The sequence below is a fragment of the Maniola jurtina genome, chromosome 10 (genome assembly GCF_905333055.1).
Source record: "Maniola jurtina chromosome 10, ilManJurt1.1, whole genome shotgun sequence".
In the NCBI taxonomy this organism is placed as follows: domain Eukaryota; kingdom Metazoa; phylum Arthropoda; class Insecta; order Lepidoptera; family Nymphalidae; genus Maniola; species Maniola jurtina.
In genome coordinates this window covers 9,032,019-9,055,459 of record NC_060038.1, presented here as the reverse complement: position 1 = coordinate 9,055,459, position 23,441 = coordinate 9,032,019, and the positions used below count along the sequence as shown (strand labels likewise).

At 37.1% G+C, this 23,441-nt stretch overlaps 2 protein-coding genes across 2 annotated transcripts; one reads left to right on the top strand and one right to left on the bottom strand.

Annotated features, from left to right (window-relative positions):
* The first annotated feature begins 878 nt into the window (after window positions 1-878).
* On the top strand, window positions 879-15,280 carry LOC123868658 (protein wings apart-like). Its single transcript, XM_045911192.1, has 14 exons — window positions 879-1,501; window positions 1,720-3,614; window positions 4,725-4,913; window positions 5,142-5,246; window positions 6,154-6,297; window positions 7,476-7,597; window positions 8,428-8,554; window positions 9,098-9,313; window positions 9,930-10,125; window positions 10,582-10,703; window positions 11,173-11,336; window positions 11,667-11,773; window positions 12,524-12,708; window positions 13,244-15,280. Exons 1-14 carry the CDS (start codon window positions 1,342-1,344, stop codon window positions 13,511-13,513), a joined length of 4,002 nt encoding a protein of 1,333 aa, XP_045767148.1. The 5' UTR covers window positions 879-1,341; the 3' UTR covers window positions 13,514-15,280.
* Window positions 15,281-15,536: 256 nt separating this feature from the next.
* Window positions 15,537-22,336, bottom strand: LOC123868659 (IQ and ubiquitin-like domain-containing protein). The gene is made up of 5 exons (XM_045911193.1): window positions 21,126-22,336; window positions 20,910-21,022; window positions 20,610-20,818; window positions 20,400-20,529; window positions 15,537-20,324 (listed from the first exon to the last, which is right to left on the bottom strand). The coding sequence occupies exons 1-5, from the start codon at window positions 22,048-22,050 to the stop codon at window positions 19,194-19,196; spliced, it is 2,508 nt and encodes an 835-aa protein (XP_045767149.1). The 5' UTR covers window positions 22,051-22,336; the 3' UTR covers window positions 15,537-19,193.
* Between the last annotated feature and the right edge of the window lie 1,105 nt (window positions 22,337-23,441).

The following is a 23,441-nucleotide window of genomic DNA, read 5'->3' as shown; positions in this document are numbered from 1 at the left end:
TCTAAGGTCTAACCATGAGCCAAGCGAGTGGTTTAAAAATAGAATCCTGAGCGTAGCCAGGAATTCAAAACCTCGAGTGTAAATAAATTACAGCTGTGCGAAACATACAACTTTTCATCTCACTATACAGCGAAGAAAAAACATCTAGCTTGATAAAAGAGGCGCCAGTACCGTGGAGGTTTCCCGTAGACCAAATGAACTTAGTTTTTATAAATGTAATTAGGTACCGTATTTAATTTTCATTATCATTATTCTTTGATCACCCCTCATAAGAGATTTTTTGAAGTGGCGTCAGTAAAAAGAACACCCGGTTGAGTTTGTTGTGGAATCTCCTCAAACCTGCAGGCCGATTCAGAACACTTCGATGTCATACCGTGTCCATACAATTTGGTATCGATATTGATACGCTTACAATGTTACCCGTAACATAGGACTACTGTCAAGGCTAATTTTATAATGTTGACCATGCGGAGACCATGGAAACCCTATAGGAAAACCCATTGATTTGATATTAAAAATCAAAGGCGGAAACGTAATTGACTATGGTCTAGGCTCAAGAAAACTAGAACCCAGAGCCTTAAAACCAGTTGAAAAAAGTATGGTCTCGGTTCGAAAAGGCTAGAATCCAGAGCCATAAACCCAGTTGAAAAAAGTATGGCCTTGGTTCGAAAAAGCTAGAATCCAGAGCCATAAACCCAGTAGAAAAGAAAAAAAGTCTATGGTTTAGGCTCAAAAAAACTAGAATCTAGAGCTGTACAGTCTGTTGGAAAAAATCGAAAAAAAAGTCTATGGTCTAGAACCCAGAGCCATAAAATCAGTTGAAAAAGAAAATGTCTATGACCTGAATATCTCCCATTGGCTGTAAATCGCTTCCTTATTTTCACTTGTTTTGCTTTGCCAATATGGCGCTGCTGGTGTTATGAGATGACAACATCGCAGTTTGTGACTTTGTCCTATTTGTCATTATTAATGTTTGAGTCAACATTAATTAACTACCTCAAAAGTTCAAAGAAAATCTTTAATCGTAATGTAAGTTGTTACAAAGTACGACGTGAATCATCGAAGGATTGATATCTTACAAATACATTCGAATGCGTCCGTGAAGAAAGTACATAGCTCCTGTAAAAATGGCGGGTGTGTTATCTTTATGGGTTGTGTTTTCATTGCTATTGGAGAAAGTCTAATGAGTGTGAACGAAGTGTTGATACGTTTTTGAGTTGAAACTAACGTGGTATACGTGTTTAAAGAGGCGCCATGTGTAACTTGCATCTTTGACATTTGAAGAATTGATTGATTCGGCAAGACAGCGCAGGTGTCATCAAATTTGATGAAATTATCAGCATGTCGCGCTGGGGCAGAGGCCGAAGCGGCAGCGTGGCTGTGCCGCTGGACAGTGCGCTCTTCAGAGAGAACAGTAATTGTCCCTCGGCTGCTCGCTCGGCGGGAACGGTGGGCAAGTGGGGAATTACCAGCTTCACATCCATTAGGAGCGCTCCTTACGGTAAGCATTCAATAGTAAATTCTTGTTTGGCCTTGAAGTTTAGTGATAAACATAACATTGTGGGTATAAAAATTGTTCTATTCGTTGTAACCACATCTTGTATATGAAAGTATAAACCTTTCAGTTTCTTAGATGCCCTAATTTAATATTCTGCCTCATACTAGTTTTGAAATTATTTTTTATGACACAAATTCACTACTTGTCTATATTTATTCCAGCATTTCAAAACAATGTACATAAAAAGCCTGTTCAGGACCAGAACAGTCCACTAACAGTACCTGCCGTTGAAACTGAGCAACCACCACCAAAGCCCAAAAAGTTTTTTAAATCTCGCAATGCAGAATTATACCCACCAGTGCCACAAATTACATATGCTCCACCTGTACCTGCTGCGCCACTATCACCAGAACACTCTGGCTCTGCTAAGGAAAAGAAAACAACTAAGAGAAGTAGATATAACCGAGACTCCTCATCACCAGAATTACCAAGACGTAACTCTGAAAAGAGTAAAAACAAAAGGAGTTTTGCCACTAAAGCATCAAAGAAAGAGGAACCTACACCTGAAAATTCACAACCGCCAAATAAGAGGTACTTGGTTCGTAATCGAGACAAAGTAATAAATTATGCTGAGGATGGAAGTAATAGTCCAATTCCTGACTTTATACGATATGAATCAACACCTCCAAAGCCTCCTTCACCTAAGGCTAGTCCTTTGGTTACGAGCCCTTCTAAAAGCCCAGCTAAGAATGTGGAGGTGATGAGTCCATCTACTAGTAAAGAAACCAATGAGGAGCGTAAACCGCCACCCATAGTACTTAGAATTTCTAAAGGAACGTCTAGAATAGTAAGTACAGATTCGAATGAAGGATTTACATCACCAAGTTCAGATAGGCATTCATCAATGGATACACATTCTGATGTGGGTTCTGATCACAAAAAAAGTCCTACAGTAGAAACCATCTGTTCTCCTAAACATGAGGGGCTCAAAATCACTATTAAGTGTGCAGGACTAAGCCAGGAAATTAAAAAAGAGAAGAAAAAGGAAAAGAAAGAACATAAATCACATAAAAAGCATCACAAACATACTGAAGATGAATCTGTTAAAAAGGTTACTTCTCCAGTGCCAGGTTCTGATGCTTATGATCTTTATAAAACTCTAGCGTCTCCTATACAGGAGAAAGAAAAAGAGTCTAAGAAAAATAAGCAAATGGATCACACTGAGGCTCAATTAGCCAAACTGGATTCAGATAAACTGCCTAAGGAACCTCAACCTGAACCTAAACCACCTGAAATGTCAGGCGGTAGATCAAGAAGGAATAGGCCAAATATAAATTATAGCGAAAATGATGATGATCTAGAAAGTTTAGCTCGAATATCAAGTAAACAGTTAATAAAGACTGTGAATGATTTGAAGAAAGAAAATAAAAAAGGAAAAAGAAGACATGAAACGGTAACAGATAATCCAACGGCAACAGCAGCTACTGTAACAACATCTGAAATCCAACAAGATATTGAAAATGAGTCAGAATCTCAATTAGAAAAGGATGAACTAATTGACATATTATCTGGGAATAGTAATAAGGAAAAGGTTACACATAAAAAGCCACACAAGAAGCAAAAGCATAAAGAAAAACATGGCAGACATTCAAGTCCCAGTTCCCGAGAGACATTAGCAAGTCTGAAAGAACAAATGGCTGCAAATGCATTGGCAGAGCAAAATGATGAAGGAGTTGAGCATACTGATGAAAACGAAGAAGTAGAACAAAATGATGCTCATGTAGACACTCCACAAGAACAGCAGATGGATAATAATGCATCACCACATGAAACAAACGAGGCTCAAATTCAAACTCAGTCATCAGATTCAGCATACAACAGCTGCCCACATGAGCTTTCAGAGGAAGAATCACAGAAATGCCACCAGGATGATGTGTTTAAGTCTCCTCAGCGAATAGATTCTGAAGATCATATGGAAGATAAACCTAGTGTTAAGTTAGTTATAACCAAGAAGAAAGGTTCAATATTCAAGAGTAAATCATTGGTAAATGATAATCCTTCTCCGTTGCCAGCGAGGAAAAGAAGGCACCTTTACAGACATGAATGGGCAAATGATGTAAGTAGCTAGCCAACAATAAAACCATACTTCCATACTAATATATCCTTACTAATATTATAAATGTTAAAGTGTGTCTGTCTGTCTGTCTACTACCTTTTCATGGCCCAACAGTTTAACCGATTTTGACAAAATTTGGTACACAGTTAGCTTATATCCCGGAGATTGACATAGCCTACTTTTTATCCTGGAAAATCAAAGAGTTCCCACGGGATTCCTAAATACTATCCCTTTAACCAATTTGCATGAAATTTGGAACCGAAGTAGCCTGCGTCTCTGCAATTGACATAGGCAACTTTTTATCCCGGAAAATCAAATAGTTCCCATGGGATCTTTAAAAACCGAAATCCACGCGGACGAAGTCGCGAGCATCCTCTAGTAGCAAATATATTCTACAGTGCACGTGAAACAAGTCTTCTAATGACAAACACAAAGCTTCACATGCAACACACAAAGCTTATGACCACACATTGTACAAAAACAGATCTTAGCCAAGCTTGTGTATTTATTTAATTTTTAGTCTATGACTTGTACAATCCTCCATGTTGCAACTTCAGATTGGACTACTTGTTTTGCACACACTAATACTGTCTCACTTGTTCATTAATCAAATTTAGAGCCATTTTATTCAATTCTCTTAAAAGTCCCTTCTACATTCTACAATATTATTGTGCAGAATTATTGTGATGATATTATAATCATCTTTACCCACACATCAATCACATTTTTAAAAATCTGTCCAGGGTCACCGGGGAGCAGAGGTCCGTTGAAAAGATCTCTGTTCCTGACAGTGCCAAGGCATTTAAAATTTAAAGGCTAAAATGATTTTGTGATTAAATTATCACAATATTGTGCAATATAACTTATACATGGCACAATTTTAATTGCTCAACCTTTTAATATTATCATTGTACAGTTTATTACATTAACATTAAATAAATTCCACTATTACCTGTACCTACCCCTTGACAAAATCAATTATAAGATGTGCAAGAATATTGCACAAATATATTGTAGAAGTAGGTATGCCACCTTGTGGCTATAAGAGTTAGTTTTTTATTTTTACTTTAATGCAAAAAGCCTCACTCATAGATTCATTTTCATTATCAGAAAGGAAATGAAACTCCTAGACCAGAGCCCGCTGGGACTCCAGAAGTTAGTAATCCAGTAGCAGAAGTACCAGAAGAACTAACAAGAGTCACAAGATATAGAGCAGCCAATCCCATAATGGACGATCCAACGTTGGATGAACCTGTTAAACCTTATATAAGTGTGAAGTGTGCTAAGGAGGCTAAAGAGGTACAGTAAAATGTTTTACCTTTGATTAATGTATGTCAATATTCAATTAAATAATGATGATTATTATATTATTTTGATATTGAAATAACTGATTATGTATTTTCTTAAGTGAGTCTACATTTTCTCTTTATTGTGGCTAACTCTGTTGTACAAAATCTATAAACTAAACTAACAGTTCCTCAGTAAATATATTGTAATTGTTATTAAAATAAAATTGTTAACTTTCAGTACTACACTGTTGTGCGGAATGTTAAAAAGGCACATCAGATACAAGAGATTGGAGAATTTCAGGAATTCAACGATGATGTTGAATATCTTTTAGATGCATTGCAGGTACACATTATTTAATTTTTTTATAGAACAACAACTGCAATTTTGCAATTGGCTTGCCATCCAAGTTACTTGGCTGTAGACAACTCAATTGCCCACAACTTGTATCAGTGTGAAATACGATTTTGTAAGAATCGTATGAGAACTCTTTGATTTTCTAAGAAAAAAGGAATCCTGTTTCCTGAAAATACAAGCTATCTCTGTGCAAAATTTTGTCAAAATCGGTTTAGCAGTCTTAAAAAAGTAAAAGGACAGTCACAATTTAGTGTATTTGTACTTAATCTCAGAGTATTAGTACTTAAGGGCATATCAATATTAAGATATTTTTGTAAAATCATTCAATTTACACAACTTTGTTCTGATCACTGCTTATGGTAAAGCTTCACTTCAGTCAACACAACTTCTATAGACTGATAAAGGATTGCTATACTTTGAAGTATACCTGTAGGTGTAGTTTATCCAAAGGTACGTAAACCCCGCCCCAGTGTCTATGCGGCCAGTGCTGTGTTATGCAGACAAGTGTACAAATTGTCTTCACTTTTTTAAACATATAATATTTGATATTTGCCTATCTGTGGAGTTTTATAATATCGCAACTGCACTGCATGCCACTGCAAGCAATTTCACCTTCACCACCATGGTGCCTGGTGCATATCGACCGCCCATTGTGCCAGATCCTTTTTTCCACGCACATGCTGACTGTGGAATTAGCTCCGATTGGCGGTGTTACCATTAGATTTCAAAATGGGGTTATTCGAGGGGTGGACCAACAAATTTCTGAATGTTCTTGTGATGTATTCTCTCTGATGTTCATAGCTTGCGGTAATCACTTAACATCAGGTGACCCACTTTGCTCGCTATTTTTATATTTCAAAAAATCTTTGAATTCAATAATAACTTTGTTCGTCAGGACAATAACCCAATGTCGACGCGATGCCTGTCTGCTATAACGCTGGCCAGCAAGTGCACAGCGCCCGCGTTCCGTATGCACTTGCGTGCGCACGGCACTGTACAGAAATTCTTTAGCGCCTTACACGATGCCACCAATGATCAGGTATTTATTACTTCAATTTTCTCAGTACTCCTCTTGACCACCTCCAGTGCAATGGTGAGTGGTGATTTGCTAACTCAGTGTCTAACACAGAATGATAGCCAGTGAGGTTGGTTGGTTCTACATTGCTGCTTCATTGGCTGATATTAAAATATTGTTTCATAATAAAACCTTCAATGGATTAAAAATGAGTTCGGCGTTAGCGATTCCTCCAGCTGGTCTTATGAAATATGTGGGAGGCTCGATTCCCAGCAGGGGCAATGTGGGAATTTATAATTTCTAAATTGACTGGTGGTCTGGTAGGAGGCTTCGGCTGTAGCTAGTGACCAACCTAAAGGCACAGAGTAAGAATATGATATTACATACAGAGCTTTGATGAACCCATCTAGATAGAGCAATCGTGAGGCACATATGTGTGGGACGAAGGAGTGACCCAAACTGATCTGTGTAGTTAGGGCCCTATGTTGAGGCGTCGTTGAACTACTGTGTTTCTCTTTATACTGTCCTACTGGCAAAGCCGTTCCGCCTAGCAATTTAGCATTCTTGTACACAGAAGCCACATATAAACTGATAAGCAAGTCCTTCCGAAAGCAGACAATAACATCTATTCTGCCTAAATTGTAGCAATACAAAAGAATAATGCATATTTTTCTATATCTAGGGAAATCATGTTTTAAGGATAATAATCTTGGTATGATGATGACAATTTCCTTAATTATGCTCAGTAGAGTTATAATGTTTGTGACATTGAATAATAATATTGTGAATGCAACAAAAATTACAGCTCGTTTTACTGCCATTGATAGCAGTTTGCCCTGTGGTTTTGTAGTCTGAGATGAAAATAATAATCATACAAGGATAAGTCAAGAAAATATTATATTATATACTATAGCACCAAACTTTCCCTGTCTGCTTTTATCAGTACGATAATATTATTATCTTGTCTTTAATTAAGGAAATTGTCCCACATTTGACTGTTTAATTGCTTAAAGTACACAACCCTGAAAAGTTAGAAGTGCATGCCAGGGATCGAACCCCGGACCTAGGTAGGGTAGAGGACCTAACTAGGAGGCTGACTTGCTAGCCTAACCACTAGGCTATCACTGACTGCTTCTTTCTATTTTTTTAGGTTTTTTAAAATACATATCTTTATTAATCTATGATTATTTATTATCTTTCAGAGTTTGGGTTTGTGCACAGCAACAGTGATGTTTGTGCTCTCTCAAGATCGTCTAAATATGGACTTGGATCGAGAATCGCTAGAGCTAATGCTGAATCTACTTGAGTCTGATGCGTCGCACAAGTGAGTTATCTTTTATCCATCAATCATTATATCTTTGTATTTAGAATATGTTTTTTTTTTTTGCCAACTCAAAGATATGAACATATTATACAAGTACGCTAGATAAGGTGTGCCATATAAAACGATAGCTATATTTTGTGCAGATTAAAGTGCCCCATGGAGCATACTAAGAATTAAAATTGACACTGTATGTGATAAAAAGTAGTTTATCTATGTCTCCAGTATGCATGCTATCTCTGTACCTGTCAAAATTGGTTAATCAGATGGGCCCTGAAAAGCTGGTGACAGACAGACAGTACATATGCATTGTAGATGGGAATTTAAATAGAAATAATGAATCATACAATATTCACTTTCTAATCATGTGTGGCTGGAGGCAATGACCTTGCATGACAGGCCAATGACCCAGCAAATGAAATAGTGAAGTGATATTATTTTACATCCGACTTCTGAGATACTGTTTCGAAATCAATACATCTTACGTTTTAAATTAATTATTACAATAATTAAGATACACAGGTCCTAAAGTAGTGAATTGCTTTAATAATGAATGATGATTGATAGTATATTCCTTCTTATTACCTATAGTATAGGCATGGCTTAACTGCAATCACACCAAATCATCATCATCGTCATAATCAACTCTTTGATTTTCCGGGATAAAAAGTAGCCTATGTCCTTCCCCGGAATGTATTCCAAGTCTGTACCAAATTTCTTTAAAATCGGTTCAGCGGTTGAGCCGTGAAAACGTAGCAGACAGACAGACACACTTTCGCATTTATAATATTAGTATGGATTTTGATGACAGAAATGTATTTATTTAATCACAGGAATGCACTTGACGATTGCGGGTTGACTTCGGCTCAACTTGCAAAGACGCAGGAGAGGGTCCGGGAGTTGTGTGCTGAGATTAAAAGCCAAGGGAAAGCCAACCATCTGGATTTGGAGAATATTACAGTATGTATTTCATATTTCATTTTTAGGGTTCCGTACCTCAAAAGGAAAACAGAACCCTTATAGGATCACTTTGTTGTCTGTCTGTCTGTCCGTCCGTCCGTCCATCCGTCCGTCCGTCCGTCCGTCCATCCGTCGTCGTGTCTGTCAAGAAAACCTATAGGGTACTTCCTGTTGACCTAGAATCATGAAATGTGGCAGGTAGGTAGGTAGGTCTTATAGTAAAAGTAAAGTATTAAATCTGAAAACCGTGAATTTGTGGTTGAAAACCGTGAATTTGTGGTTACATCATTGAAAAAAAAAATTAGGATATGTTTAAATTTTCAAAGTAAAATAACTATACCAAGTGGGGTATCATATGAAAGAGCATTACCTGTAACAGATTTTTATTTATTTTTATGCATAATAGTTTTTGATTTATCGTGCAAAATGTCGGAAAAAATACCCGGATACGGAACTCTTGGTGCGCGAGTCTGACTCACACTTGGCCGGTTTTTTATTCTAGACCTTTTCTTTCGATAAACTTTTTTTTTTTTTTCAAAAAAGGTGGGGCATTTAGCAATGGAAACGCTACTATCGTTGACGTCGAAACGTGCAGGCGAATGGTTTAAGGAGGAGCTTCGGAACCTTGGTGGAGTGGACCACATAGTCCGTACGATACAAGATTGTGCGGGCAGGTTGGAGTTACCCGCCAGCTCGTGGAGCAGTGCCGAGGTCGATGTATTGAGGAAGGCGGACCGGTGTATGCGTGTTTTGGAAAACGTAAGTACATAAAATGTAAAAATGCCTGCTGTAAGTTTCGCAGAGCTGATTAATAAAAATTTTAGGCGCAACGCACACTGATGGAATCAAAGCTCGGCGTCTTGATAGCGACGCAAACTAAGTTTATTTACTTTGGCATAAGAGCGGCGGTGTGCGGCAAGCACAAGCGTGCTCCATGTCTTGTTTTCAGTATACAATTTCAACCATATGTCCAAATAAAGTTATAAAAATTCTTTGGCTCCATGTTTCCATTTATCACGAATTTTTGCTCATAGTATGATGAGTTATGACGAGAATTATATTCAAGCATAGCTCAAACGTGTTTTTGTGAAAAGTTATTTGCGATTTGTTTATTACCTTAGGTAAGAAATATATCAGAATATAATTTCGAATAATTCTCTGCGACTTAGTACTATCCAGCACTAGCTTCTCCTTTCAGCAAAGTTTGCCTGGTAGAGATTGCTCTAAACAATAAGGCCGCCTTTGCACTCAACTGTTTCTTCTGTTTTCTTCCTTTTGTGTTGTGTTCCTTTTCATGTTATTGTGTGCAATAAAGATTTCATCTATCATCTATCTAAGAAACAATAATGCTATAATACGAATACTTTTCTTATAGGTGACGCAACAGAACGAAGCGAATCAGCAACACCTGGTGACGGGATCGCTAGGGGCGGCGCGCACTCTGGTGGCCTTGCTACGGCGCTGCGTGGGCGAGGCCAAGACCGAGTTGCAACTGCGGACGGCGCTGTTGGACGCCGCCTTGCCTGCCGTCAAAGTGCTAGTCAACTTGTCGCACTCGTTCGGCATCGCGTGTGAGTACCTACTTGTTACAAGTGCCAAAACTACAATCAACAAGATCTTGTGACTGGGTTGCTTTGTGGCATTGCTAAATGTTACGGCGCTGCATAGGCGAGGCCATAAACAAATTTAATAACTTAACACTAGATGATGCTCGCGACTTCGTCCGCGTGATATATGTTTCAAAAAATCCGCCGGAACCATGAATTTGACGGGATAAAAAGTAGCCTATGTATTAATCAAAAGAACAATCTATCTCGATTTAAATTTCAGCCAAATCCGTCCAGCATTTTTTGCGTCAAAGAGTAACAAACACACACTCATACAAACTTTCGCCTTTATAATATAAGTGTAAAGTGGGATGTGATTATCGGATATTTTACATAACCAACCATTAAAAAATATCTAACAGTGAAATTCCTCTTAAAAATTGAGTGTACCTTTTCTTACTGAGCATTTTTTTGTTACAGCGTCAGCGGTCGGCGCGGAGGTGGTGGGAGAACAACCTTCAGTAATGGAGATCTGTTTGATAATGCTAAATAACCAAGGGAACTTCATACCTGATGATAAGAACTTCGACTTCTGTGTTTGTGTACGTATAAAGTTATGAGTTTAAGTTTATTATTTAGATCAACTGTCATTTATGTGCAACTGTGCAGAAGTCGAAAATTCTCGTAGTTTCTATAAGTAGTCCAAAAGTCTCGTAATTTTCTTACCTTGAGTAATTTTGGTTAAGTACTAGGCGCACGTCTGAAAACCATGCATTTTGATTCGTGGTGTGGCTAATTAATTTGACCTTGGCAACCTTTTATCATAAATTTATGTCAAAAAACTTATGCAAAATTATGCTTGCTTGACTTCTTTTTGTATGTATTTGTCGTCTAGTGGACCTCTACTGATGGTTAGTTCTATTGTGTAGATTTTCACACTGTCCCGTGGCTCCGTGGACGCATAGTATCTGCAATTTGGCAATCAAATTTAATCATAAATGTGTGAAAAAAAATTGTAATCTAATGTGTTTTTTAATTCACTTGCAAAAATATTTTTTCCTGTTTTCTTAGGTATTAATGCTGTTGATAAACTTAATACAAAACAATGATATAAACACGCAAAGGCTCCTGAGCGTGCGGATACGTGTGGACAGTGATCATGACGTCATATCGCGGAGCGTGTCTGCGCTCGACTTCATTGTCGATCTGTTCTACAAGCGCGAAGAATTGGCTAGGTAAGATCTTTTTACATAAATATTGACCTAATACATCTACAGTACAAAACGATGATATAAACGTAAATACTATTGAGGCTTTAATAAATGTTATTTTACTAAACATTTATTATTAAAAAAAGACCACGTGAGTATTATTTCTATAATGTTGTGTTAGATAAAAAAATGTCATTGTTGCACCCTTGTTCTTTTCCACAGAATGGAACCATGTCAAGGCAGTAGCCAAAGACCTAAATGAAACTGACCTTCCGCAATGAAATAAAAAGACTTCATCATCATTATCATCATCACGCACCCCTATTCCTACTTATTTATTACTTTTTGTTACAGGAGAGCAGAAGAAAACACAGATGCCTTATTAGACGGTGAGAAGGACGAGGGAGCGAAGAAAGACAAGAAAAAGCAGCAGGATGACATTGATGAAACAGTAGCCAAGTGTAAGTAATAGTCATACCATTGAGTCAGCAAGTTGGGTATCTCTAGGTCCGCTATCAGTATTTCTATAGTTTATTGGGTTTCCAGGTTAAACTGCAACATCACCTAAAGATGATAAAAGAGAGATAATGAGAGATTGTAAATGTTCTTGGAATACATAAACGATTTACCACATTTCAAAACTTCGAATATCGATCGATCGATCGAAATTCGATTCGATAATCGAAGGCGGAATAGGAAATAATTTCTATTTTTCCAATCAAAGATGAGTCTGCCTTTATCAGTGCCCGAATGACACGTGACTTAAAAATAAGATTTAAAGTTCCAAGGTTGTCTGCTATTCGGGCAGTATCTGCCATATGCCTCGCACCCCGCGAGATCGCTGTCTAGACGAATCCATTGGACGACTGCATGTCTCTTTAGATTGATATTGTGCCCGGCAAACAATTTGAACATTAAATTTTTCGAATTTAGGAAGCAAGGGTCAACTTATAAACCAATGGCGTTCACCCGTGCCAACCAATTGTGTGCATCCGCCATTCGCCAGCTAATCCAGTCAATATTTAAATTGTTTGCCGGGCATCTACTTGAAGCAAAACTTTATTGCTATCCCAATTCGATTGCCGAGCGAAAGCGAGAGATTATAGGCGCGAGCGGCCAGACCCCAATACTGGGGTCTGGCCGCTCGGGATAGCGATAAGTAGGTATTGGAAATGAAATCTCCATGACCTCCATTCATGGTTGGTCCACAGTGCTGGCGCGTGCGGGCACGCACATGGAGCACACGATGGTGGGCGCGTACATCGCGCTGCTGCTGGGCAACATGGCCGTGGTGTCGCCCGCCCACGCCGCCGCCGTGCGCGTGCGCGTGCCCACCTACGCGCCCATGCTGCCCACGCTCAAGAAGTACTTCACCTTCCTCTCGCTCACCGCCAGCGTGAGTACACTTTTCTAGCTGTTGCGTATTGCTTCTAGTTGACCGCGATTTCCTATGACTGCTGATTTTACAAATAGTTATAACTCTGCATTAATCCAGATCTAGGAAGAAACTAACAACAAAACTTGTCGTCGTTTTTATGAATAGATATCATAAATAAAAAATTATGGTTTATTTGCTTGAATGTGGGTACAAAAATTGGTCATAGTAATTGAAAGACACCTTACTCTACAAGGTACTGGAATGCAAATTGTTAGTGAGTTTATATAAAAGTAGTCTTAGCTTCATTAAAACGTTTTACATTAAACAATCAAATCAGCAAAAAATTCCATGTCAAAATAATAATGCTTGATATACACCTCTAGTGGCTCAGTTCTATTGAGACAGAACACTATCTTGTGGTTCTTGTGACTAGTGACTCCCAGAAACTTGCTTGAGATTGCCCATTCACATATCTTCTAAGTGGAGTCTCGATTATCGAAAAAAGTATCCTGAGAAAACATCAATAATGATAATGACAACATTTATTCTACAGGCCGAAGCAGCAATAGCAGCGCACGTGAAATCAACGCAGCGGATAATACAGTTCATGGAAACTAGTGACAAGGAAAACTTGCAGCCCGACGAGCCCGCTCCGGCCGCGCCGTACACCGCCGCCTACCCCAGCTACTACCAGACCTCGCCCTCCGACGTGCCGCAGGACATGTCCCTCAGCAACCTCAACTATTCCATGAACTACAGCATGAACAGCACGTCCAGCTCCGACAGGATGTCCTCCTCCATGGAGATTGATGGTTACCACTGAAATTGACATACCTTTTTAGTTTGTTAAATCTTTCATGCCCATTTTATTGTACTACTTCGATTCGAGGAAGATTTCTTGATAGTGACGTACACAAAAACTCAAAACTGAACGCATCATTTGCGCGTACTTTTAAACTCTTATTAGTTTTATCAAATCTCGCTCCAGACATGCCGCAAGATGTGTACATTCTCGGTAGCTTCAACTATTCCATGAACTACAGCATGAACAGTACGTCCAGCTCCCATAGAATGTCCTCCTCCAGGATGGGTACCACTGAAATTGACACACCTTATTAGTTTTTTATAAACGTTATACCCATCTTATTGTACTTTTGATTTGAATTTCGGAATTATATTTCGTGTTTCTTGATGGCGGAAAGGACAAAATATTGTCAAAAATAAACGCACCGTTTGCGCGACGATGGAGGAACTATACCACATGCTCGGAGTGAAGTTAATATAGCGCTCTCTCTGTTACGTAACTCCATACAAATGATAGAGGCAATCTGTGGACGCTTACCATTTTGAGTCACCAACCAATCAACGACAATAGGTCTCTTCTAACTTACACGTCACGGTTTTGCGCCGGCTGAATCTGTAACGACTTGCGACTCGTATAGCCCATGTAGAGAAATATGTAGGATCAACAGCAATACGTACGCATTTTTCCTCCTTATCTTACAATGTATTGATTTTATAATATTTATCACAAATGGTGAGAATTTTGTATCGTGCGAAATGATCCGTTGTGACGGTTTAGTCGTTTCTATACTTTGATTAGCTTTAATTTAAACCACTACTCTGTTCTCGTTAATATTTCATTAAAAGACTAGCCTTTTTTGTGACTTCGTGTGATATAATTTGTAGCCTATTCTCTATAGCACTCGGGGATAATGTAGCATTTACGAGTAAACGAATTTTTATAATCGGATCATAACGTCCGCCTACAAGCAAAGTCATCACTGAAATAAAATTACGCATGAAGTTGGAATATTTTCGCGCGATAGAATTCTCTCACTGGTCGCTCTAAGATAATTATCAATTTATTATAATTTCTATATAATAATAATTATTTTATTAAAATTATTAAAATATCGTCATAATATTGTTTTGTCATGTAAATAAAGATTCCGTGCGGATTGAGTCAACTAGTAATAGAGGTATGCCATTTGTAAAATAAATCCATGAATATTCCCGTAGCAGATCGCGTCTGCACTCGGTTAGTACCGCCTTTCTGTAACAATACTTCCTTCTTCAAAACTAAATGAAATTGTAAATATAGTTCGCAAATGTTAAGGTAGTTAGGTGCATTAATCATGGATATGGGTTATGAAATCTTAATTAAATTGAGATATTCCGAGTTTAAGCCACTGACCTGGCAATATAAAAGTGCAAAAATAGTCGATTAAGTGTATAATAGATATGTATTCTTTTATGTGAATATTGTGTCTGCACTTTTTGTATTATAGACTTTTGAAGAGGGTTACAAATTTATCGAGTATCGTTCTGAAGAGGCACAATTCCTTTATTGTAAATAAATTATATTATTAGATAGTTTTAATAGATTGGTCTCTGTTGACTAAAATATGATGGCGAGGTTATTTGTATGCGATTTTGAGATTTTAAAGATCGTTGCTTGTTCGAAGGGACTCGATCAAACCGTTCGTGCAAAATGTACAAACACTAACTATGTTAGTTCGCAACTATTGAGAGATGATTTATGCTTACATTACATTAATAATAAATAGGACAATTATCATGTTGGACTTTTAATCGATAGCTATTAGCTTAAGCGTTCGTGAACTCCTGGATCCCATAGATCATATTTTATCAATCTTCATTTTGGTTTCAGTGTTTGTTCGCATTATTAGTTCGCGGGAAACAACACAAACTTGTTACTTTGCCATTTAAGCTGAGATCTAATAGAGCGCACTTTGACTTTAAGGCTAACCGCACATTGGATGCGAATTTGTATCGTATGAATTCTCGTTCGAATGAAGTGCGCCACACTGAATACGTTTTATTCCATCAAATAGGTAATGTCCCGGTGAGTTCGCTTTCGTGAAGTCCTCTTTGGTGCGCGATGAATAATAAAATCATGTTTATGTTCAAGAGGATTCTCTTCTTTGATCCCACAAATATATGTGTTTTCTATATTCCTTTACATCGCACGAAAGTGTATTTAAAAATCCCGACAAGTTGGATTGCTTTCGGGTATCGGAACTACTTATTACACGCACATATAAGTACAACTAACTCGCACCCAGTCTCTTCGCTCCCATAGTACTAGAAAGGTCGGGAGTGTTGCCGCGTGTTCGTAGTTCGTACGAGTCAAATTCGTACGAAAACGCATCCAGAGTGCGGTCGACCAAACTGACCTAAATGCAAAGTACGCTATATGAATCTTAGCCTTAAAGTGGGCTAATCAAAACTGCTACTAAATAGTTTGCGTTTGAATGCCAGAAAACTACACCCTGACGGTCAAAAGTTGTGTTTATTTCGTTAAAATATAATCTATAGTGATGAGCTATGACCTCTGTATAGGATTATTTTAAAGGATTCACCACGAAAAAGCTTGAGTTATACGACATTATGATTTTTCGTGATGATCTCGTTACCGATGGCATAGTATAACCGGGCTTGCGCTTAGCTCACGCAGTATCCTTTTTCTATAATATAATGTAAAAAATATATTTGCCTTCATTAGATCTTATTTACACAATATTATTTTTTCTTATAGGTCAGTTGAATTTTCGGTTCAGAAATGAGTATATTTTGAGATTCGCTTTTATTTTATTTATTAACTTTAAGGAATTGTAATATCTACTGCGTGAACTGAAGCTTATAGGGACGATATGGATAGATTTCGTCTTGATTTCGGCCTTATCAAAATCAAATCGGTACGGCTGTGGGCACCACAAAAAGCACCAGCGAATTGTGAACAAACACATCAATTATATTAAAAATAGTTTAGCCAAGATATTAATCCTATAGACACGAACAAATTTGTTGGTCACGTAAATATCAATGACTGTAGTGTAAAAATTGATTGTTTTATATATGACGCTAGTTTTTGAAAGGTAGATAAAGAAATTAAATGTATTGTAATCGAAAGTGAAGCTTTATCGAAAAGATGGCACACGATTTTCTGTTACAAGTTCTTATTACATAACATAATTTCATGTGACGCTAGTTTTTGAAAGATAGATAAAAAAAATAAAATATGCCTTGAAATCGAAAGTGAAGCTTTATAATTTCCACATGAAACCTATCGATACGGTGGTACTAATTCAAATGTACACGAATTTTTAGATTAACTTGTCTAAAACATTGTTACCTTTCTCGCAATGTTACAACCATGAGAAAATGATAGCACTATTTTTAGACCTGTCAATTCAGTAGATTTTTGTACAACTGAATGAGTACCATGGTTTATAATTTAGTATAAAACAAACCTAAGGCTTAGACCCCGTTCACTCGGCATTTGCGCCACTATGTCCTGGAAACATGTTTCATGGGACATAGTTCCTATAAACAAAGGAACCTTTCAATGCTAAATCCGCTCTAAGACATGATTTGCGCATCTCTAATTTCAATTAATCTTCTTAGGACCGATTTTACAATCGTCAAATAACTTTTATCTGAGAAATAACACAGACAGATTTCATGTACGAAAACTGTCAAAACCTCTATTTAATCATCTAATATAATATATTAATACTTAATTTATTCCTCAGTTAAAAGTTATTTGATGATTGAAAAACCGGCCCTTAATATATGAAACCAAAAACGTTTCTAGCTATGTACGTTATAGACTTTGAAACCTCTCAACCGATGTGCCTCAAACCGGTTTCATTAGAAAGGCAATAATGCGAAGATGTTTTTTTAGCATAGTAACAAAGAGTATCCTCATTGGATAATAATAATAGACCATAATTTTATTACTTGACATTTTGTATGTATAAAAACAATGTTGCGGTGAGCTTAGGCATGCCATGTTGGCATCCTTCGGAAAGCCTCAGTAACTCTCGGGATGCTTCGGTATTTTTGCAGGCAGTCGGCGCCAGGGCTAAACCTTACCGGATACAGAATACATAGTGGCGCAACCATTGAATATATTTTACACGTTGAAAAACGTACAGTTTTCCGTGTAAACGGTTCTATCCTCAGTGTGATAAGATACGTATTGGTTAAGATTCATGCAAAAAAACGTGTGGTGTTAATGCCGTATGAACGAGGTTTGAGGTCTATAAAGCTGCTTTGACTTTGCTCAGACTTCACTTAAAAGACTTACTTTACAGAGTTAAAACGAGACAGATTTATGTCTGAGATATGTGCATAAATCTATAAAATTTTAACTGTCTTAACTCTGAGTCAAGTCAAAGTACACTATGCATGGATCGCAGCCTAAGCCCTAAATCGATACTAAATTATTACATCATTATTTTCCTTGCGCAAAATGTTTTTATTATTGTCATGTAAAGATTAGAGATTTGTGTACAGTTAAGGAATAAGAAAATCAAAATGAAGTTATTCAGCTACAACCGACTCATTGCTAGGCATTCTACTTAATTTACTCATTAACTTGTGTAACAACCGTAAAAACTACTGTTCTGCATCCTGATATAAAATATTTGTAAAATGGTATTTTCGGCGGTTCAATCAAACAAAAGACTTCGTCCTTGTCAAATGAGCGTATAACGGGAATTTTTACGGTTTTATATACTTTTCAATGGTTAGAAGCTTTGGTTTTTAATTTTTCTGCAGTAGATGAAACGACATTTTGTGACAGCTTTACTTAATTTTTAAGCAATTTTTAACCGTAGTTTTTACCTTAGCAGTTAGCTCGGATTCTCGTACCAATTTATTTTGTGTATAATTTTAGATTTTATATAAGATTATGTTAATAGACTGGGTTGTTTTGTGTTTTTTATTGTACAGTTTTAATGATTATAATTATCTAAATTATATTTACGTAATTTATTGTAGGTGTACGATCTAAGCTTAGCTCCTTGCATTTCGTTATCAAATTTCACTTTATATCACACTTGTGTTTTTCATACTTTTATTATATGTTATTTTAGATGAGCAGGAGAGTTTGATATCTGGAGAAATTATCTGTAAATGTAATGTGTAATTATGTTATAAAGTATTACAAGTAATTATATTAAAAGAAGGACGATTTAAATATTGTATCTCTTGACTGTCCTTTACCCCGTGACTGATTATAATAAAAACATTTTATCTAGGTATATTAACGTTTATATTTTGTGAGAATATTAAATAGCATAATATTGTGGCAATAACTTATAATGTATCTTTCATACACAACATTCTAAAATAATAGATTGAATAAATATTTAAAAAGCGTGAGCTTAAAACATTGTTTTTCTCAAAGCTAATAATTTCGGAACTACTTCAATTTTATATAACAAAAACCAAATGGATCTAATATTTTAATGAAGCATAACATTTATGGTTGTCAACATTTTTTTTATCTATTTGAGTTTTATCTTTAAGTTAAAATATACCTACCTAATTTTAAAAATCTACAAAATATTATTGCCACAAAAACGTAGCACGTAACTTTCTATATAAATCAATCTGCAATAACTTACTACTGAGTAAATACAATAACATCATGATTTGTTTATAAAATCGTTAAATTAGTCTAAATTAGTTCATATTCTATCAACAGCATCTACGCGGGCAATAGCGGGCGCGCGAACAGCCGCCCAGTCGCCGCTCTCTGTGAGGCGTTTGTTAACCGTCAGGAGCTGCTCGAAATTAGCTTTGGCAATCTTATGCTTGTTTTGTACTTTCTGGACAAGCTCCTCGTCGTATACGCTCTCAGGGTGTTCGAGCTTCAAGTGCGCCTTCATTTCTTGAACAGTGACTAAGAAACAATTCCACGGAGACCAGTCTTCGTTTACGTGCCATCTACACAGCCTTAGCTCTGTCATATCCCTACATTCGCTAATGGCTGAATGAGAATGCCATAGTTTTTCTGCTATAAAAAATATATCTTTCTCTTGGAGGACGAAAGCCAAGGATCCCCAACACTTTCTTCTCCTTTCATCACGTTGGACTGCTCTTAGAATGAATTTATACGGGGTCATGTCGATCCATAATCGTTCGGACACATCTTTCCAGGAGCAAGATGTGCATACCAGGAAACCACTCATTTTAGCATTCAACGGAAATTCTGTGTTAAGTTTCACTTGATGGCACATTTCACAGAAATAAAGCCTACTGTCTTCCATTTTTCGATAATCTCTTATATCCTTGCACTTAGTCACATCGGAGTTTAATTCAGATGTTTTAATTAATTGAAATACGCTTGCTGCTATTCGTCGTCTCAGAAATTCAAGCTGATAATCATTACATCGTCTGACAAGAAGATCACATTCTCTATCTAGCAGACTTATAATTTCTTCAGCTAAGGGGTGACGAAATTCTTGTAGAGCGAATTTCATATTTACTAAAAGCTCTATTCTTTCCTTAACATCTACATCATCTCGAATGAATGAGTTGTATAATTCTTTGAGTTTTCTTGCTTTTTGAATTTCTACGGTATCCATCGTTATCAATTTGCCATCACGACCGTACCATGCGACGGGTTTGGATATCTCTTCTAAAAACTTCTTTTCCTTGGTTTTTCGACTGTCTTCTCGTACTTTGACTCTATAAGCCTCAATACAACGTAGAAGTTCAACTTCTTTATCTAATAAGAGCGTGAATTCAGCAATTTTAGGACCCTTTGAGTGCAATTGTGAGATTCTTGCTATTTCTGCATGTTTCCAGCGATCAACCTGTAAAAATTTAGCAAATATATTTTAATTTATATACGCGAAGCAACTGCCAGTAAACCAAAAGCTAATAATTACCATAGCGTATAGTTGATCAAAGTCTTCGCGTGTTTTTGGAAATGTTTTAGTGACGAGATCCTTTCGTAATCTTCTTTCCATAGCTTCGCGTTCCAACCTCTTCTCCTCTTCCATTCTTGCAATTCTTTCCCTATAAATAAATATTGCAATATATCAATGAACCATCGCCATAACATTGAAAATATAACCTACGAGACCTTAGATATTTACATGCATTCTTTCAACCATCTTTCAACTTTCTGCCTAAACTGATGATGTCTGAAAGCCCTCTGTATAATGGCCGCATAATGGTTATGATTAAGTCTCACGATCATTTCTTCGTATGTCTCATAGGGTTGCGGTACGATAATTCTGTCGCATACATTTGGGATATAGGCGTGGACACAATCCATTTGTGTAGCTCTGCTATAATTTGTGTCCTGAAATGAAATTATTTTTGTATGAGAATCTTGGTTAAGGGGATTTATTTTTAGTGAATTCTATTCATACTCGGAATCTATTCATACTCACGTAAATTTTCTCCCGCATTTCCGCTGTTTGGGTATCGCGACAGGTTTTATTTTCGGGCAACACTTTTTCAGGCTTTTGTGGGGTTTGCGTGTAAGCGTGGTGGTAAATTGTACCTGAAAAAGAAATAAACTTGATTGAGATTGTTATAGCCATTTATAATGTTTAAACTTGGGAACGAGGAATATCTTTATAAACAAGGTTTTCGTTTTGACTAACCTGTATGAACGTTTTTATAACCACCAAGAAAGGGCTTCTTAATTGGTTTTGAAAATATCTCAACATTAATATACTTTACAACACTGCCAAGAGGGACCATCACAGTCAAAACATCAGTAAAAGGCATTTCCTTGTACAATCTCTCTAAATTAAGTTTTTCATTATTTTTAGTTAAAAGTTCTACTTCAACAATTCCATACTTATCATAATCGAGATCTAACAATGCCATGCGGTCTTTGAGAGGGCGATCTTCTCGCAATAGTACAAGAATGTCTGGATCCACTTGAAACACACCAGCTAAATTCTTTTTAACTTCATGTACCTTCATGATAGAATGGTATGAACGTGTAAATACTCCATTTTGATTTCTTACTCTAAATTTGATCGCAATAAAAGGCATTGTTTTCTTTTTTGGCATCATAGTGTGGATAAGTTCATGAACGTAAGACTCCTTGGGAATGGACGATAGGGAAAATTCCTGCGAATCCTTTGTAAAGACGTCGATCGAAAGATTTCCGAGTGCATCGGCTTTCAGGTCTGATAGAAGGCTCGTCTCTTTTAATACGTTTCTATTTCTTGTCAATACTAAGTTATTATTGGAAACTGAGAGCAGTTTGGCTAGCTTGCGCTTGACTTGCTTAATTGGGGTATTAGATGGGAAGACTTTGTTGAACACATCGTTAGGTGATACAGGCGATTTGAAATTAACGAGAATATGGCTGACTGGGCATTTGTATTGTTCGAGATCCCTGGCGCACGGGGCAGTTTGTAGACGCGACTTGACATCGTCTTCGACCGTGGAGCAGACACGCTTGTAGGGCGGAGCCGTCAGCAATTTCTCACGACCTAGTTCACATTGGCACGCAACTGCTCCCTTTATACACTCAGGGTTTGGAGCGATGCCTATTGTCCTTTCGGTATCCATATCTCAATTGATAAATTAATGCAGAACTATCGGAATAAGCTACTAATAAACTAATTTTTAAAAATAACACAGTGTAAACTACTAAAACTTGTGAAAATTATGACAGAAATAGCAAGTTTGTTTGCTATGATACGGTTGCTAGGGAAATGATAAATATCTGTCAAGTATCTACCACTGACCTCTACTAAGTCATGTGCGCTGGACTTGCGAATACTGTGCTGTTTTTGAAGCAACTTGATTCCATTTTGGAGCTGATAGCAACAATGAGCGTGAACTAAATGTAATAGCAGGGAAGTCCAAGAGACTAAATTAGGATTAGGAATTTACTTGAGTGTCGTGGGGACCTATTGGATTGTGAAGATTAGATGCTAAAAAGAAAACAAGGTTATATGATAAATGCCCTTTCACTGGTAGGGAGAGCGTGTACAGGTTTTCAAAAATGTAAAAAAAAAAACAGTCAAAAAGAAGGTACTTACTCGAGTGCTTCAGATATTAATAGTGTATGCGCCCCACGTGTTTCTGATTACAGAAAAATATTAATCTGCCGGTTTGCATGGTGGGGGTAGCCGTACGAAGGGGTAGAAAATAGGAAAAAAATATTTATTCGAGCGCGTTCGAAAAATATTTATTAAGAAGGAAGTTAGATCCGATTTCAAATGCACACTTTTCTGCATGTAATTAACTTACCTTGCCTTAATCAGATGCGCTCGAGTAAATCCTAAAATCCTCGCTTGGACCTTCCCTACTATTAGTGATGAGATTTTGCCAACACAAGAATCATTTGACACTGTCAATTATAATTTCAGATACTTACGCTCGGTGGCGCCCGTCGAATCGATATAAAAATAACTTATTTTCTAAGGAACATCTTTTCCAGCGTACCGAGCGAGGAACCTAGTTGTATATGTTCATTTTCAGTGATACCTTAATAAGTAAATTTTCTAAGATACGGTTGCTAGGAAAATGATATATCTGTCAAATACCTTTTTTTTTCTTTAAATCTGGCTTTACTCTGATTAGCCAATGTTAAGTTTGTAGTTATTTTCAAGTTATTGAATCCATAGACCTACGATTTTTCGCTTGAATCTATACAAGTATGGACTCCGTCTGCGCCGGCGCCCCTTTAGAGCGTTTCTCAGTCAGTTCCACCACCAAAAAACACCAACTAACACAAAAACCATCCACTCTTAACAAAATAAAACACTCCAAACAAGCACAGCACGCGCGCCAGCAAACGCCATCACAGACGAAGTCCGTCAAATACCTTTATCTTTTCTATCTATGATTCTATCTACTTAAAATACAGATAAAATAAATAGGGGACCGTACCCAAAGATATTGCCCAAAAAGCAGCAGGTGAAGAATAGGTGACTTGAATATATTTTAATTGA